At 50.1% G+C, this 19,237-nt stretch overlaps 1 protein-coding gene across 1 annotated transcript; it reads left to right on the forward strand.

The window, feature by feature from the left end:
- Positions 1–862: 862 nt before the first annotated feature.
- Positions 863–14,117, forward strand: PAX4 (paired box 4). The gene is given in 12 exon segments (XM_060304938.1): positions 863–891; positions 4,044–4,153; positions 10,377–10,507; positions 10,791–11,006; positions 11,334–11,409; positions 11,958–12,083; positions 12,272–12,354; positions 12,723–12,792; positions 13,178–13,233; positions 13,502–13,660; positions 13,994–14,047; positions 14,049–14,117. Coding segments are annotated over 12 exon segments (1,179 nt in total).
- The last annotated feature ends 5,120 nt before the right edge of the window (positions 14,118–19,237 follow it).

Consider the following 19,237-nt stretch of genomic DNA (forward strand, 5'->3'; position numbering starts at 1 on the left):
ATCTCTTTTTCCCCTTCAGACCTGATGCTGACTCCCCTGCCAATCACAGTGCTCGGACTCTCAGGGGAGAGGTGATGAAGGAAGCCTGGGTTATGAACAATTACTATCAAACTCAGGGTCCCTACGAAATGCAGAGCACTGGGCAGGCTGCAGGGGGAGCCCACGTGCAGACCCTGCAGGGCCACCTGGCTCTCCCAGGCAGGCTCCCAAGTAGCTGATACCCCGTGGCTGAGGTCAAGCAGCTCTAGCCAGCGTCTCTCCAAATACAGCTTGACTGGGATAATTACTATTATATATTATGAGAAACAGAAAGAAAACTAAGAGAAAGAACTCAAAGTACCAAGAGACAAGAGAAACCGGCATAGTGGGTGGAGAAAGTGAGGGCTTTGGTGAACCATCTAAATATTGAATAGTGGGAGAAGAAAAGAGAATCAGAGAGTAAACAGAAGCTTCCATGAAACATCACAGCTGCTGCACTTTCTTCCACAAAAGACAGAGACAGAGAGAGAAAGAGAGAGAGAGAAATGTGGAGCCGTCTAGGGAAGGTAAAAAAAATTGATTTCACGTAGTGGAGATTTGAGAGCGTAAGAGCGAACAAGAAGTGGACCTGAGGACTACAGTAAAGAGAAATTAGGTAAGCTGAGGGTTGGTGGTGAAAGGGATGCCAGCTGGGCTGATGATGAAACCTGGGACGCGGACCATTCAAAGCCTGGTTACTGTGCTTGATGGTGCCAAGCCAGAGACGGTAATGAGACTTGATTTATAATTACCTGTCTTTACACAGCTTGTCCTCTGGGTAGTAGAGTGACTTCTGTTGGGCTGAGCAGATGTTGCTTTGGGGGCCTTTGTGGACACAGTAAAGATGACGAGCTCTGGATTCCTGGGACCGAGGTAAGATCCTTATCCTTGGGGAGGGAGCTCTCTTCCACATTGCCTTTGGGTCTTGCTAAGCAGCGGAAAGTTACCCAAGCTGGAGCACTGAGCTTTCCTAGGTAGGACCTATTACAGACATAGTTTCAGTGATGACTAGATCACATTAAAACAGTTCAGTCCCCTCTCACTCTATAGTGAGACCAAGACCAAGATCCCACAACCTTCAAAAAGCATAGAGGCAAAGACCTGGGATCATCAATGACTCATGTTCCTCCTCCCCTTCCCTTTCAAAAGTGCAGAAGTTTGTGGATATTTCAAAGGCAGCAGAAAGATAGCCACCCCACTATCTCCAGATAAGGTAACTCTAGGTCAGAGAAGGAATTTCATAGAGTAGGCTTAATGAGCCCAGGGATCAAGAGGGTAAACTGAAGAGCAGAGAGACTGAAATGACAGGAGTGCAGAATTAAGGCAGCAAGAGTGGGGCTGGGAAGGTCCTAGGCTGGAACGGGTGAACTCAGTCAATAGATAACAGCGTCACCTGTTGGCACATAATAGTATTAGTAATAGTAGTAACAACAATTATAGTGTGATACTTAGAGTGAGTGTTCTGTACATGTGCATGATAAACCCTGTCCTCAGTCTCAAAGCTGGATCTCTGAGAGAACACTTCTTAACTCATTTTATGAGACCAATATTAATTACCCTAATATCAAAAGTGTTAAAGACATCATAAGAAAGGAAAACCGAACACCAGTATGTTTCATGAACATAGATGAATAAAAAATCCTCAGCAAAATATTAGTAAATTGTACCCAACAATGTCTAAAAAGAATCATACATCATGATCAAGTGAATTTATTCCAGGTATGCAAAGCTGGTTCAACATTTAAAAATCAATGAATGCAATCCATCACATCAACAGGCTAAAGAAGAAAACAAAATCATATCAATTGATGGAGAAAAGGCATTGAACAAAATCCAATACCCACTCATGATACAACTCTCATCAGACCGGGAATAGAGGGGAACTTCCTCAGCTTCATAAAGAACATCTATAGAATTTACACCTTAGGTTCGTCAATTGTAACAAACTGGAGATATTGAATATGGGAGAGGCTGTGCGTGTGTGGGGACAGAGGGTAGATGGGAAATCTCTGTACCTTCCTCTTAATTTTGCTGTGAACCTAAAACTGCTCTAAAAAAATAAAGTCTATGGGTATGGTGACACCTTTTTAGATACAACACCTAAGAGATGGTCCATGAAAGAAATAATTGATAAGCTGGACTTTATTACAATTAAAAACTTCTGCTCCTGTCCAGAGACTGTGCTCCGCAACGGGAGAGGCCACAACAGTGAGAGGCCCACGTACCACACACACACAAAAAACAAACTTCTGCTCTTTGAAAGACAATGTGAATAAAATTAGAAGGTAAGCCACAGACTGGGAGAAAATATTTGCAAAAAACATATCTGATAAAGGAATATTATCCAAACTATACAAAGAACTCTTAAAACTTAACAATAAGAAAACAAACACCTGATGAAAAAATGGATCAAAGCCCTTAACTGGACATCTTACCAAAGAAGATATACAGATGGCAAATAAGCATATGGCAAGATTATCCACATTGTATCATTAAGGAAATGCAAGTTAAGATGACAATGATATACCCCACTAGACCTATTAGAATGGCCAAAATCCAAAACATTGACAACACCAAATGCTAATGAGTTTGTGAAGCAACAGGAACTCTCATTCATTGCTGATGGGTGTGCAAAATGGTACAGCCACTTCGGGAGACAGTTTAGTAGTTTTTTTACAAAACTAAACATACCCTTACCATGTGATTCAGCAAGTGTACTCCTTGCTATTTACCCAAAGGAGTTGAAAACTTATGTCCACAGTAGGTGAATGCCTAAATAAACTGTGGTTCATCCATACAGTGGAATATCACTCAGCGCTAAAAAGAAATGAACTATCAAGCCATGAAAAGACATGAAGGAATCTTAAGTGCAAATTACTAAGTGGAAAAAGCCAGTCTGAAAAGGCTACATATCGTATGATTCCGTTACATAACGTTCTGGAAAAGGCAAAACTATAGTGATGGTAAAAAGATCAGTGGTTGCCAGGGGCTTGCGGGCAGGGAGCGGGGTGGAATAGGTGAGGCACTACAGATCTCTTAAGGCGGTGAAATTACTCTGTGTAATACTGTACTTGTGGATACACAACCTTATGCATTTATCAAAACTTATAGAACTTTACAGCACAGAGAATGAAACTTAATGTATACAAATTTTAAAAAACTACCTAGAGGTCAGGGAATCCTAAAATGAATTGCAGAATATGACTAAATAATCTAAGTGTATTACAAATGTATGAAACAGCTTCAGGGACGGGAGTGGGGAAAATCAAGTTACTTGATTTAAGTAACTTTGGAAATGAGTGGAGTCTGTAAGACTAAAGGTAAAATAAATTGTACTTATGTATTGTACGGGCTTCACAGGTAAGCAAGGGAGGAAACCAGAATGATCCATGTGATAATGGACTGGAGTTGGAGACATCAGCATGAACTCATGTTTAGTTTAATATCGATACAAATGGTTACATATGGAACTATTTATAGATATGTCTATATACATGGATTAGTACACTCATGTATATTTCTTTGCTCTGTCAGCTGAAAGAACCCAGAAGCACTGACACCCCAGTCGCAGCAAGCATGCCTAGTGCCCAGGTCTTTGTTTCTCATACCATTCTCCAACAAAAGGTACCAGAGCTCCTTGGAGAAACGGCTGATTCTAGGCCTGGGGCAGGAAATATACAAGATAAATAAGGAGATACTCAACACACACAGACACACACAAAACAAAAACTGAGCCCCATGAAAATGGGGGTATGTCAAAGGGACAAAGGAGGCAACTGAAAGAGCTCCCAATGGCCAAAGCTAGAACGATTTGAGCAACAAAAAATGTAGCATATTGGATAATAATATTCCAAAGAATAAAATAAGTATCTGTAGTCCATATTGACAGACATACATTACTGAACAAGTAAGTGTGAGAGAAGGAAAATATCTCCTAAGCAGAAGAAATCCAAAATCAATGTAGACACTTCACTCTCAAGCAGGTGAAGCGTAACTCCCACGCCTTAAGTGTGAGTTGTACATAGGACTTCCTTCAGAAAAGTACCGTATGGAAAAGAGGGGAAAAGATTAACTTCGGTGGGGAAACCCAATAAACGCTACCTCAACCGGGTGATCAAGGTCAGCATCAACAGAGGTAAGTCACGTTGACGTGTGACGTGACATGACGAGGACTGCACTTTACCTTTTTCGGTCTTCTTCTTCAAAACCCATAAGCCCGGTCTGATCATGAGAAAAACATCAGACAAATCCAAACTAAGGGATGTTCTACAACTCCTCAAAATTTTATACGTTATCAAAAACAAGAAAAATCTGAGAAACTGTCACAGCCAAGAGGAGCCTCAGAATACCTGGTGACGAAATGTAGCGTCCTGGATGGAGTTCTGGAACAGAAAGAGGACGTTAGGGAAAAGCTGAGGAAATCTGAATAAGGTATGGACTTTCGTTATTAATAGCATATCCATCTTGGTTCATTAATTATAACAAATACTAGTGTAAGATGTTCATAATAGGGGAAACTGGGTATAGGGTGTATGGGAACTCTCTGTATTATCTTTGAAATTTCTCTGTAAATCTAAGACTGTCCTAAAAGATAAAGCCTATTAAAATAAAATGTATTTTAATAATGGAATGCTATCTTCCTCCCCAGATCTTCCACGTCATGCAAAGTTGGGCAGGATGGAGTGGAGAAGATTTGCAGAGCACAGAGCTAGCTGTCCCCAAGGAATAAATGGAACTTTGGGTCACCAGGCGGGTCTGAAAACCCCAGTCAGGATGCAGCCCCTTCCCCTTGGGCAGGTCTGATGTGCATTTGGACCCAAGGACGCACTCTCCACAAGTGATGGGCCACTGAGGTCTGAGGCACACAGTGCCAGACCTGGCAGCTTTGGGCTGGGCTCTTCCTCACCTGGCCTCCTGGAGCTCTTGGCTCTAACCCCTGAACTCCCCAGCTCTGCTGGGGGTTGTCTAGGGGAATAAAGACTCCCCACCCCACCCAGCAAAGCCTGGTCATAGGTGAAACAAGGGGAGGGTTGAGCTCAGAGGTTAGGGGTCCGTGTTGAAAAAGAGGGAAGAGGGGGGCATTTTCTGTGTCCCCAGTTAGGAGGAGGTGCTCTTCACTCTCTCTGTGGCACATTCAGAGGGAGGGAGCTGAGTAGCCAGCGTTTCAGACGCTGAGCGGAAAAGCACTGGGATTTGCAAGTGTTATAGCGGGGTGTGGGCTGGGAGAGTAGGGTTGGCGGTGCGGGCAGTTGCAGATTTAGCACCAAGCTCAGGAATATCCAAGGAACTTGAAGATACCCCACATTTTTGTAGCCAGGAAACTACTACGACTTTAAACTCGGAGGCACGTGCTGCCAGCGAGTGGTTTAGGCGAGGTGGCCAGTGCGCTCTGGAAAGCTGAGGGCTGGCAGAAGATGGGGCTCGCTGGAGAGAGGGAAGATGGGAGCCAGAACCCCACAGCCTACAGGGAGGTGCCACAGGGAGGGGCGGAAACAGCCTGGAACTGGCGTTTCCACCCCCAGTGAGTGCCCAAAGGCCGGAGTGAGGTGTCAGAGGGAAGCCGTTGGTCTCTGTTCTGGCTGCGCCCTGCCCTCTCCAGCTTTACGCACGGGCTTGTCTTGTCTGCTGGCCCCTTGAAAAGGGCAGGGGAACTCCAGCGGCCTCTCCCGAGGACAGATCTTTTCCCATAGCTACAGGGCTTTACACCAGGGGCTCCCAAGGGCAGAAGAAGCCAGCTGTCAGGGCTCTACAACAGGGCGAAGGACAAGCAGGAATGGCCGTGGGCGGACTGGAGAGGGGCGCACAGGCTGGCTGGCGGGTGGCAAGACCTCTGAGTTAATGTATAATTGACAGCAGATGGCAGGGGCTGGCGGCAGCCTGGGGCCTGGGCCCAGTGAATGAGGGACAATTAGCACCAAGCCCGTGGTTGGGGGGTGTGCGTAGGTTGAGAGAGCCAGACAGTGAAGGCAGATATTTGCTTCTCAAACAGTCTGGTGCGTTGGGCAGAGGGCTGAGTGGCTGAGCCTCTGGGCTGGCGAGGCCCCCCTGCCACAGCCCTTCCTCTCTTTTCCCTCCCCCCATCACCTCTGGGTCGAAAGCCTCTGTTTGTTCAGACCCAAGAGTGTGTTGTAAAGGTGGGGGGAGAAGGTAGTTTATGGGGGAAATCGCTGCCGCCACCATCTGCCAGGTCTTGTCCCTTCTCCCCCTGACACCCCTATCTCCACCCTCACACAGCTGTCTATGGGAATAGTGGGTCTGGACGTGGAGCCTTCGGCCCCCAGATGCAGGGGCAAATCAAGAGGAAGGGATGAGGCAGGAAAGGAGGAGTAAGATTAGAGCTACCACATGCCTTCCTTGGGAACTCCTCTCACCCAGGCATGGCAGAGTCCAGGGACCAGCAGTCCCAGCTGCCCTGGGAGTGAATGGCCTCTACAGCCACCAGAGCGTGTGCTGTCCTGCCCCTGGTGCTGAAACCACCTGCTGCAGTCTCCCCTGTCCCCGAGGGCTCCAGGCTAGTCTGAGGATGCTGGAGGAGGTTGGAAGAGAAGGGCAGTACATGTCAACGTAAGGTAGAAAACCCACTTCTGTGATATATTTGGCCCTGCTTTGAGAATAAGAGTTCCCAATCCTAGGATCAAGCTGAACATACAACATCAACACCCCTGCCCCCCAAACCAAAGCATTTACCACTGAAACCTATTCTTCCCCGCTCTGGGTCTAGTGTTAGAGCACCACACCCTGCTTACTTTCAGCCCGACTTCTGAGAGGGTTTCACAGACTCCAAGGTATGCGATGGACCCAAAGAGCTTTCCATGCCGGCTCCTTCACAAGGGGTCTGCCCGAGACCATGGTGGCAACAAAGCTTCCATGCGCTGGGGGCTTTGTTTCCCTTCCAGCTACTGGCCCCCCCACCTGAACAACAATCCAGATAACCTGTGGTATTCTCTGCGGGAACAGGAGTGTCATTCATAGCTCAGAGTCTAAAAGCACCAAATCCCTCGTAGAATGGAGCCTGATAAATCGAGAAATGGATAAACTCCCCACCTGCAACCTAACTCCCTTCAGAGGCTCATTCCCTCCATCGCTCCTGTTGCCAGTGTTCTAAAGTCCAGGGTCCCCCAGTTTCCAGGCAAGAACTCATCCTGGGCGTCACCTCAGTCAAGGAGCCAATTGAAGGATTGGTGAGGACACTCTTGGGAAGAACTGGTGCTATGTGATACTCTCTCTACGCACACCGCATTCTCTCAGAGATCCATGAGCCAACTTGGCCGGTATTTAGGTGTTGGTCTATATACCCATGGACCTTTTATAGCAATACACATAGGACCCAGGAGTTGACCCGGAACCCAGAAGTGCATTCTGGCTGGAAGCTGTGTCTGTAGTTCTGGAATTCATGTTTGGGCTTCTGTGCATTCAAAGCCTTGGGGACACAGTCTGAAATTTCCCATCCTCCTTATTCCCCATTCCCTTCAGGAGTACTGGCCCCCGAGTGGGTGTGCTCAGGAGTCAGGGGGCCTGCATGAGACTGGCTCTGTACCTGCTTCAGGGTGGCAGGTAGGCGCAAGGTAGGCTCTGAGGACTTCCGGTGGAAGGACACAGTGGGTCACTGGCTGTGGTTTGCCCTGACTCAGGGCCGGTGTCAGTCAGCCCCATGAACACCTCCCTCCTCCTCTCTCCTCTGCTCATGGCCTGTGACATCACTGGCTGCTCCCAGAAGGCTGCCCTCTGCTCCTGAGCACGGGCTTTCTGTGGCTCTGGACCCCCTGGCAGGACTGAAGCAGGAGCAGAGTGGAGGCTGTTAGCAGGACCAGACCACCACCATCCCTGGAGCCTGCAGGGGTCTCAGGAGCCCAGGCCAGGAGACTGAGACCCCCCCCCACCAAACAGGTAGCTCACTGCAGGCTCATTGTCTGCTCCGCCTCTCATGCTGGTTCCATGTCTTTGTGTGGCCAAGCCAACGTCTCTCGTCCTTTGTCTTTGCAGCCACCACCCTCCTGCCCCTTCAGCCCCCTCTCCTGCTCTCCCATCTTGTGAGGACCAGTTCTTTCATCAGACAAGTTAATATGAACGTTGGAAATGTGTGGTGTGGTGGCCGGGGATGGCTTTCTGTTTTGAGTTGGGGTGATTTTAGGTTTGGAGATGATTTAGGTTTGGATGTTGAACCTGAGACCCCACAGCTCCTCTGAGCTCTGATCACTCAGGGGGGACACAGTCCTATCGAGGATTCAGGGTTCGGCTGATTTTCTGAGCTTCCACCTGCCCCCGCTATCCCGGCATAGCCTTTACATCCCCAGATTGACTTTCCTCTATTGCTTTGGAGGCAGCAGGGGTGGAGGCAGAGAAAGAGAGCCTCAGGATTAGAAGCTGGAAACTGCAGCTTCTGAGGAGGGACTGGCTTCTAAACCTCCTTGAGCTTTACTCCTTGGGTGGCCCCTGATTTGTGGGAGCCCCAATCTCTGCCTCAGTTTTCTTTTTGGAGAAACCTCTGCCTTCCTTCCTGACTTTCTGGAAAGATGAGAGCATGCAGGGGAATGTGTCTCTAACCGTCTAGAGAGGAGTGAGTAAAAGCTGATTTATCTCCTGAAATTTATCAAGTCGCTCTGGCTGCCATAGTCTTTGTGAGTTCATTGTTGTTTCCTTCGCGCTCGTCCCCCCTCCCTGGTTGCACTGTAATCTCTTGGAGGGCGAAAACCTTGTCCCTATTCTTTTTACTCCCTTCATCTTGAACAACCGGCTATGTGCTCATGATTAATACCTTATTCAGTAAATAATTGCAGATTAGTTAACTGAGCCAAGATGGCATGGTTATTACAGGAAAGTTCTATGCATAAGCTATTCTCTGGGGGAACCTCCAGCCCTGCCAGGAGTCCAGGCATGAAAGGAGGAGGCTTCAACTCCCATTACTAGCAGATAAAAGCAAGACGGACATGGTGGCCCACAACCTGTGTCCTGGGCTGCCAAGAGACTCTCTCGTGCTCGCACTGGCTTCTATACAGATCAGAGACAGCTCTCTCCTGCTTCTCCCTCTCTCCCTTTGACATGTCTTCGGTAAAGAGTAGTTGCAAGAATGAGTGTCTGGTCCCAGAGACCTGGCCTCTGAAAGTATGAGATCTAGACCTCTCCAGAGTTAACAGGGAGCAGCAACCCTAGCGGGTTAGAAGCTGTCAAGAGAGGTGTCTTCTGGGAGAAACCAGGACTTCAGGCTTGTTCATCTCTACTTCCAGGGGGTGGGACCCAAGCCTCAATGCCAGGGGGTAGAGCTGAGCCCTGGTGTTTCCCCAGACCTTCTTGGAGAGTATCAAAAACCAGAGCAAGACCCTCCCATGAGGTGCTCTGAAGGAAGCTTTCTGGCTGGTGGTTTGGAGAACATAACATCAGGACCTGCATGAGAGTAAAAGCCTTGAACCTGGTCCCCACCTCAGACCAGGGATATGGAGATCTTTGGTCCCTGGTGCCCTCTCTGGCTGGGCATAGCATCCTGAGCTTAGGCGGCAGGACTTGGTCCCAAGTGTATCACCTGGTGGCTGACAAGGCTTTTGAGGGGTCAGCGGCGACAGTGGTCCGTTCGGAAAAGGGAAACCATCATCCATTTTTACCTGACCTCTTGTATGGAACATGTGAGAAAGAAAGCCCTCCCACCCTCCCAGACCCTTATCAGGACATCCAGAAAGATCCAGTCCTCTGCTGGCTCTGTGATGTTTTAATTCAAAGGTTTAGTAAAGAGAAATTGAATTTTCGTAGCCAATCTACTGGCAAACTTTAGAAACCTTATCCTCTATCACAAAACACCCCAAGGCCATTCTAAGCAAGAGATGCTGCCCAAGGAACCCTCGATTATGGCAGGTCCAGCCTCAAGAACAAAAAAGGAGCTCCCAGGAGGAACTCCGCTCCCCAGTCTTCCCAGTTCCTGCCCTTCTGTGAGGAGGCCCAGCCTGGAGCATGCTGCAGGACGGTAAGATGCCCAGGAGAAGTGGGAAGAACAGGGTAGCATAGGAGGGCGGGAATGGCTCTGGGCTCCGCTTCCATCCACGTGGGTTCATGTGCCCTCAGCCAGCATTCTGGGGGAGCCCCTCCCAGTCACTCCCTCCCCGCTCCACCCTGCTTCCCTTAGACAATGAGGGCCAGTGCATGTGGCCAAGGAGCAAAGACTCACACGTGAGCCAGCTCCCAAAGAAAGTGGCATGTCTGGGGGACCCTGGCAGCAGAAGGGGAGCAGTCCCCTGGAGAGAGGATTTTCTCTGTGGTGGGAAGCCAGGCTAGCAGGGCCTGAGTAGCCCTCTCCCAGGAGGGTCCTCCACGCTGCAGGTGGGCTGGGGAGAGGGGAGACTTCAGGTACGATGCCTCCTTCTCCTGCCCAGGGATCAGCAGTGTGAATCAGCTTGGGGGGCTCTTTGTGAATGGCCGGCCTCTGCCCCTGGACACCCGGCAGCAGATCGTGCAGCTGGCCGTCAGCGGGATGCGGCCCTGTGACATCTCACGGAGGCTTAAGGTAGTGTGCTGGGACCTTCACCCAGTGATGCGCACAAGAAGCAGGGAGAAGTGGCCCCTTTAAGGCAAGTCTGGGGCTGTTGCAGACTCGGAGGGCCTTTGGGGCTTGGGCTGCCTCCTTGAGGGCTGGGATAGGGAGCTTCAGGGTTCCAAAGGTGAGGCTAGACTCGACTCTGGGGCCTGATTCAGTCAGTCTCACTTTGCCTTGTAGCTTCCTTCTGTCCCAGGGACACTCACCCTCTGCCCATCATGCCTCACCTGTCCCTGCTTCTCACCTGACCCAGGTATCTAATGGCTGTGTGAGCAAGATCCTAGGGCGGTACTACCGCACAGGTGTCTTGGAGCCCAAGGGGATTGGGGGAAGCAAGCCACGCCTGGCCACACCACCTGTGGTGGCTCGAATCGCCCAGCTGAAGGGTGAGTGCCCAGCCCTCTTCGCCTGGGAGATCCAACGCCAGCTCTGCGCTGAAGGGCTTTGCACCCAGGACAAGACCCCCAGTGTAAGTGCCCTCCCCTCCCCAGAACCGGAACTGCGGCTGCCAGACTGGTTGTCTGGGGAGGGAGAAGAAGATCCCTTCTTACTTGGCAGTGGGGCCTCCCAGGCTGGGGGGCGGGGCTTCGGGGCTCTCTTCTGACCCAAAAGTTTCTCTTCTGAAAAGCGGTGGTGGTGAGACAGGTGAGAAGAAGAAAGCGTGGGGCTGAAAGGAGGTTGCCCTTGGGAACGATGTGTGGGCCGGGACAGAGGAGAGAAAGGATACTGGGGAAACATCCTCAGGATGCAACCTGGGCTGGGCACCGTTTCCCCACTCATCACCCCACATCCTCAGGTCTCCTCCATCAACCGAGTCCTGCGGGCGATACAGGAGGACCAGAGATTCCCCAGGGCACAGCTCAGGTTGCCAGGTGGGTCTTGGAGCTGCCTCCAGGGATGTTCAGAGCCAAACCTAAGCATTTTACAGTCCTCCGATTCCTTTCTTGTTCTTTCTTGGATCACCCTCACAACAAGACAATAACGTGGGCCTCACAGGGGGTCTTATTCTCTCCTAGCAGAAGAAAATGGAGGCTCAGAGGAAGGGAAGTAACTTACCCAAGGTCACCAGCTAGTTGTTGGCAGGTCCTGGAACAGAGCGCAGCTCCCTAGGTCTCTAAGTTCACAGGATCTGCCGAGGAGACAGGACTCAGAGCACTTTTGAGGTGCTGCGGGATCAGGCAAGCCTGGCCCATCCTTGCGGCTGTCTCCCCCCACATGCTAAGCATGCTCCCACCATGGCTGCGAACCCTCCCACCCAGTGCCCCTGCGGCGACCCCCGAGTAACTGTGGATGCCCCAGCGGTGCGGCTCTGCTCTCACCCTGCATTGTGCCCTGCCTACAGCACCAGGGACGTGGGGACTCCATCCGACCAGAGGAATCACCGTCACAGACCAGCACCAGCCACTGTCTCCCTTTGCAGCTGTTTTGGCTCCAGTTCCTCCAACGCCACCTAGCGGCTCCGAGGCACCCCGGGGTCCCCACCCAGGGACAGGCCACCGGAATCGGACGATCTTCTCCCCAGGCCAAGCTGAGGCGCTGGAGAAAGGTGCCAGAGCTGGGGCGGACGGTGGGCCACGGAGGCAACGGCCCAGAGGCCTGCGGGCCGAGGCTGAGAGCTGGAGGCCGTGGATGCCCCTGCGTCGGGGAGTAGGGCAGTTCAGGGCTGGCACGGGCGGGGAGTGGGGCCTTGCTCCTCTCCCTGCGCCCTTGCTGTGTGAGCCTCCATCTCTGCAGAGTTCCAGCGTGGCCAGTACCCTGACTCAGCGGCCCGCGGGAAGCTGGCTGCGGCCACCTCTCTGCCTGAAGACACGGTGAGGGTGAGTGAGCTCTGCCACACAGCGTGCACACACCACAAGGACAGCGCGTCTGGGCCGGGCAGGCTTCCGCTTCCGCTTCCGGTGACGGTGACGTAGAGAAGGCGGCCAGAGGCGGAGACGGGCTTGTTCGGAGCAGGAAGGAGCCAGGCTCCTCCCTGTTGCGCTTCTGCTGAGCTTTCCCCTCCACGGCCAGCTCCACGCCTTAGCACTGAGGAAGGGGACAGAGAGCCCAGGCCAGAGCAGGAAGTGGGGACGGCAGGGCTGAGGAAGGGTCTGCACTCCGAGTCCAGGTCAGGAGCACGGGGTGAGAGCAGTAGGTGCTGGGCCTTGGAGCGCACAGCCAGCTGCATCGTTTCTGCCCTCCTCAGATCTGGTTTTCCAACCGAAGAGCCAAATGGCGCCGACAAGAGAAGCTCAAGGGGGAAATGCGGTTTCCAGGTGATTTCTCTGCCCATCCATCCACTCACCTACCCTTCTTTCCTCCCTTCCTTCCTTCCCATCCATCCCTCCATCCATCCAGGCAACCACCAAACATTACTCGGCACCTCCCATGCACCAGACCCTGTGTTAGATGCTGGACATACACAATTCCTGCTCTTCAGGGCTGCACTGCCCCCACTTTACCATCCCTGGGATTTAATCCTTCTTCCCCAGTCTCCCAACACCCCGCCTTGGGAAGGAAGGCAGTTTGGGGCTGTAGCATCCATTTCCGCCCCCCCCCCCAGAGTCATTGCCTTTCCTAGAACCTCCCTGCCTCTCACCTCCACTCCCTGCTCCCCAGACCCCTGTTCCTGCCTCTGGTGCATCCACCCTTACCTTGTAGGTGCTTCCCAGGACCTGACTGTACCAAGTGCCTCCCCAGGGACCGTCTCTGCACAGGTATCCAGGAAGAGGAGGAAGACTGAAGGGATCACTGCTTGTCCCGTTCCCAGTGGGTGCCTGAGCTAGAATGCATGACTCTGCTGGGCCCTCACAGTACATGTTTCTAGAAAGTGCCGTCCTCAGAGTTTACCATGTGAATGGCTCCCTCTGAAGTTGTTCAGGATACAGGCCTGGGGGTGGGGTGGGGTCATGCAGCCCTGGGGTTCCAGTTGTGCTAAACAGGAGGCATCACTGGCAGCTGAGGGTTTCCTCTTGCTTTTTCTAGCAACCCCCCGGCAGTGTGTCCACAGCGGTCCTACCTGCCCTGGCATCCTTGGCTGCCTCCAGCTATCCGCGGTTCTGGGGGACAGCATCAGACAGATGTCTGAGTGACACTCCACCACAAGCCTGTCTCAAGCCCTGCTGGGGTGAGAATCCAGGCCAGGCCTCACTCCTGCAGGGTGTAGGGAAGGCTAACTGACTCCTTGACCCGCCGGAGGTCATGGATCCCCAGTCGGGGTCATCAAAGGAACCTCAATACAGTTTTCCTCATTCTTTGCATGGCCCATAAAGTTGGGGAGACTAGTACCCCCGAGTCTATACTATCATTGACGGTCAGATCGGGCAAAGGGGCTGGGATGGAGATTCAAGTGTGTATATCCAGTGTAGAGAACTGATGTCCGCCCCTTTCCCCATCAGTGACTTTGAGGGGTGGGGTGGCAGCAGCGAGCCCAAGCTCACCCTCTCTTCATCCCTACAGGCTACTTGCCCCCCACAGCCGAGCTCCCTGGATTCACTCCTGCTTTGCCATCCTTGCCGTTCCTTCCTCTGCCCCCATCGCCAGTCTTGGTACCCATCAGGTCTTGCTCTGGCCTGGCTCCCCACTTCGAGGCCTGGGATGAGGGAGGCGGTCCAGAGTGGAAAGGAGATGGGATGGGAAGGATCTGATACCGCCTGCCCAAGCAGAGCACCGCTCCTTCCTCCTTCCTGTGTCTCCTCCTCATCTGTGGACCTTGCCCTTCTTATGTGTCACCTGATTGCAGAAGCCGTGCCCACCCACTTCTCACACTGGCCTTAAGACGCTTCCAGTTGGCAGTGATAAAAACATCTTTTAAATTAGCAGTAGTTCTGTTGTCCATCATGTTTTTCTCATGAGCACTCATAATCCCACCCCTATATTTAACAATTATAAAGTTTGCCATCGGGCTTCCCTGGTGGCGCAGTGGTTAAGAATCCGCCTGCCAATGCAGGGGACACGGGTTCGAGCCCTGGTCCAGGAAGATCCCACGTGCCGCGGAGTAACTAAGCCCGTGCACCACAACTACTGAGACTGTGCTCTAGAGCCCACGAGCCACAACTACTGAGCCTGAAGTAGTACGCCGCAACTACTGAAGCCCACGCACCTAGAGCCCGTGCTCCGCAACAAGAGAAGCCACCGCAATGAGAAGCCTGCACACCGCAACGAAGAGTAGCCCCCGCTCGCTGCAACTAGAGAAAGCCTGCGCGCAGCAATGAAGACCCAGCACAGCAAAAAAAAAAAAAATGTTTGCCATCTATCTATCTATCTAATTTAGTTATCTATGTAACTATCTAGTTATCATCTAATATATTTATGTGTCTATATAATTAGGTATCTAGCTATTATCTATCCAATCTATCTAATCTTTGTATTTATCTATGTATATATATATCTACATATGTATGTAGATATGTATCTATCTTGGTGTTTGGGTGCTCATATACCCACATGTATGCACATATAACACATACACACACTGATAGTACCTCGTGGCATGTCACCCCTGAGTCCTCCAGCATGCATCTCCAAAAAATAAGGGAAATTTTCTTACATAACCACAACACCATGACCACATCTAAGAAAATGTATAATAATTTCTTAATCTAAGAAGAGAGACATGGGGCTTCCCTGGTGGCACAGTGGTTGAGAGTCTGCCTGCCGATGCAGGGGACATGGGTTCGTGCCCTGGTCCGGGAAGATCCCATATGCCGCGGAGCGGCTGGGCCCGTGAGCCATGGCCGCTGAGCCTGCGTGTCCGGAGCCTGTGCTCCGCAACGAGAGAGGCCACAACAGTGAGAGGCCCGCGTACCGCAAAAAAAAAAGAAGAGAGACATGAACTCCTTAATTGCATATGTATATATATTTTTTTGCACAACAGCACACAGAGTGGAAATGACCCTTTTTAAATTCTGCTCAGCCCTTTATATGTGCTCCTGGGGCATGTTTGCGTGCTTCCTCTTGGCTGTAAGTTCCAACTCATCTCAATTTTGTCTCCCTGCAGAGAAATCACTAGGCTCCTCCTGGGAAGCCCTGGGATGTAGGGAAAAAGAGGGCTATGGGGGGAAAGGGGGACAGAGGAGATATTTGGAATGGGGGATGGGCTCATCCCTCCAAATTCTTTCCTTTTTGAAGAGCAGGGGATGGAATGATGATGGTGCAAAGCAGGGTAGGGGGGGACTGGGGGCATGTTTATTTACTTCCATCTGTGACAGGTACAAGTGCAGAAGTTGTCCTTCAGGAAGTCTCTTTATCATCAAATACTCTAGAGCTGTGGGGCTCAGTAAATAGCCACCGACCACATATGGCTATTAAAGTGCAATTAAAATGAAATAAAATGAATAATTCAGCTCCTCAGTCACACTAGCCCCAAATCAAATGCCCAGCAGTCACATGTGCCCGAGGTTACTGTATTGGACAGTAAATTTTATAGAACATTTCCATCAGCACAGAAAGTTCTATGGGACAGCACAGCTCTAGAATGAAATTCCGAGGGTAATCCAGTGCAGCCTGCCCCGCCCTGCCTTCTCTCCCTTCAAGCTGGGGACCCTGCTGGACAGACTGCTCAAGGAAATGGACGAGGTTCTGTGGGGTGACAGCATTCACAGTACAGCTGAGAATATGCCCTTCACTTCAGCAACAAAACTGACCTCAGCAATGGAAGCAGCTGTCATCCGAGGCTCCATGGCTGAGCACCATTCAAGTGGAGGATGGATGACCACTTTCGGGGAGCAGGGCATACGTGTGTGTGTGTGTGTGTGTGTGTGTGTGTGTGTGTGTGTGTCCCTGGGCATATGCATGCCCGTGCATCTCAGTGTGTAGATGTATTTATGGAAAACTGAGGAAGGGGTTCTCTACTAAATGACCCCCAACGTCTTATCTCTGAACACTATATTCCACTCCACATCTTTGGCCTGTTCTTAATGTTCTGCAGGAAAGGAGATGCCCTGGTCTCTAGAGTTTGCAACCTTTTTAAATTGGATTAAAATGTTTACAAAATTCTTTCATATTCTTGAGGAGAAACATACTTCCAGAAACTTGACATCATTTTCCTCTATCCAAACAGAATGTCTCTCATGTTCCGGTTTCAGGTTCTCTACTCAGTGGACTTATAAACCAGGGACTGATTATGGGATGATGCAATAGGGGTCAGGCATCACTGGTATTTGAGAAACTTTTAGGAACTGTCTGGATGCTGCTTTATATAATATTGGGTTAACAATGAGAAAAATTTTCCCTTTTCCACTCCCTTTCAATTCTGATTGTGTCAAAGAGAAAATTTTCGTTTTGGTCCTACGCTTTAGCCCCTCTGTAACAGTTGCTAATCTACTTTTTTAACAGAGGGAAAGGGAGTCTCTGAGCCTTGGTCAAGGAAGGGAAATCTAACTAAGATTTGAAACATCACTTTGTTTTCATTGTATTTCTTTTCATGGTCACTTTCTATTCATGGCAAGTGATTCTGGTCTTCCATTTTATGATAGTGATCAAAATATCCCTTTTAAAATAAATGTACTTAAGAGTGTATGTCAAGAAAGACATTAATAGGGTAGACGGTAGGTAAATAAAAGCCAAAGTTATGAAGACAGTGCAAGAATGACAGTCATTTTGGAAACTGTTTTGATGGAAAGAGCCATAGACGTTAGGGTCTACTCTAATTGAAGAATTGTGTCAGAGGTCCCAGTCATGGGCAAATCACTTCAGCTCCCTGTAAACAGTGAGGTAGGCAGTGATGGGGAAAGTACCTGTTGTGTCCAACTGATTGGATCAAAGGTAATGGTAAGGTGGGATGGTTGGTAAGCTTTGGAGGAAGGGTGGGCTATAGAGGCATAAGCTGTTATGACCATTAATAATCCTTCCTTTGTTCTAAGCCAAAAGAACATCTAGTCATATCTGGTTTCTGAATCCTTCAGGGCAAGGCTGGATCCTCATGGGATCACTGGGAAAAGTCTAGTGGTTCTGGAGGGGATGCAGAGAATCAATAGAAGAATAGGTTACCATTTGGTCTCCCCTCTTCTGGATAGAACTTGGAGTGACCGAGGTCTCAGTCGCCACCCACATCCACACCCCTACTCACAAGTCAGAGGCACACCAGGGTCTTGGGGGTGGACTTTTGTGATGTATTGTTACTCGCAACAGGTGTTTTGCTAAACTGGGTAGGAAAAGTTGTGGAACAGATATTCTCATGGATCTTGACTCTGGGGTTCCTGTTCGGTTTAGTGTAGTAGTTTCTCCTGGAGGATTTGGATTTTGGTAGGTGGCATCCCATCGACCTGGGAGGCAAGTGGAAATAGAAACGTTCAGTCGGTTGTTTGCTGATCTTTGCCTTTTAGGAAAAACCTGGTGAGATCCTGTGGGAAGAGAGAATAAAGTGATTTGTTCCATTCTTGATGAGGGATCACAAGGACAGAGTTGAGGTTAGTTTATAGGAAAAGGCAGTAGAAGTGATTTTTTAAAATCCAATGAACGGTGCAAAGTTGCATCAGAATTCACACGGAGACTACAGTCAACAGGTTAGGTTTACTAAGAATTCAAACTGGATCCGGAGAGACGTCTAATGGAGTGAGAGTGTGCTAGGTGCCAGGCTGTTTACTAAGCATTTCACTATCATCAGCTCATGTAATACAATAATACCACGAGATAAACACTATATTGCCATTTTACCCACAAGAAGCAGACTTTGAGAGGTTCATTTGCCCAACATCAAACAAGTTTAACTGATAAACATCGAATTAGAACCCAGTTCTGAGTCCAGAAATGAGCTCTTAACCACTTTGATACACTGTCTACTAGAATGTTAGGCCTGGAAAGAGCCTGAGAAATTTAGTTCGATCCAAATACTTCATGGAATAGATAAGAAAACAGGCCCAGTGGGATTTCATTGTATTTTCCCTAGTTTGCCACAGTTAAAAGGTTTGTGCAGAAAACTGGTAGAAAATGAAGGAGAAGAGTGAATGTACACGGGGATCCCTATCTAGAGGCATATGGTCATTGAACCTTCACACCACTCTATGAAGTAGATATTATTCCCATTTTACAGATAAGGAAACCAAGGCCTAGACATGTTAGAGCAATTTCCCTGGGGTTACAGAGCTAGTAAGGACCACACCTTGTTAGTTTTGGTTCCAGGTCTAATACAATATCAAAAGCGGGGTCGATTGTGAAGGGACAAGGCTAAGAGCACTGAGGTGCCCTGAAGAGCTGTGAACAGGGAATGATGGAATGGAGGCAGCATCTTAGGAAAGTGAACTTGGGGTGAGAAGATATCGGGTGGGAATGGGACTGGTGGCAGGGAGTCCTGCTGGGGAGCCCTTGTTGCAGTGTAGGCTCTTGGTGGAAAACCTGGAACCCCGCTGTGGCGATGGCAATGAAGAAGGAGCAAGCACTCAAGAGGCACTGTTAAGGAGGTACCTGAGTTTTCAGGGTTTGGTGAAGGGAATGTAAGGGAGGAAGGAGAGATGGTGCTGGCGTCTTGAGTCTGAGAGTTTGCGAGGACGGCAGTGCCCTAGATGGCCGTGGGGAGGGCAGGAAGAATCACCTTTGAAGGGGAGGGTGAGGAGGCTGATTTGGAGGGGATGGCAGGATGAAGTCAAGCCAACTGTCAATCAGGAAGTTGGGGGCTTCCCTGGTGGCACAGTGGTTGAGAGTCCGCTTGCCGATGCAGGGGACACGGGTTCGTGCCCCGGTCCAGGAAGATCCCACATGCCGTGGAGCGGCTGGGCCCGTGAG

This window comes from Globicephala melas, chromosome 9 (assembly GCF_963455315.2).
Source record: "Globicephala melas chromosome 9, mGloMel1.2, whole genome shotgun sequence".
NCBI classification, from domain to species: Eukaryota; Metazoa; Chordata; class Mammalia; order Artiodactyla; family Delphinidae; genus Globicephala; species Globicephala melas.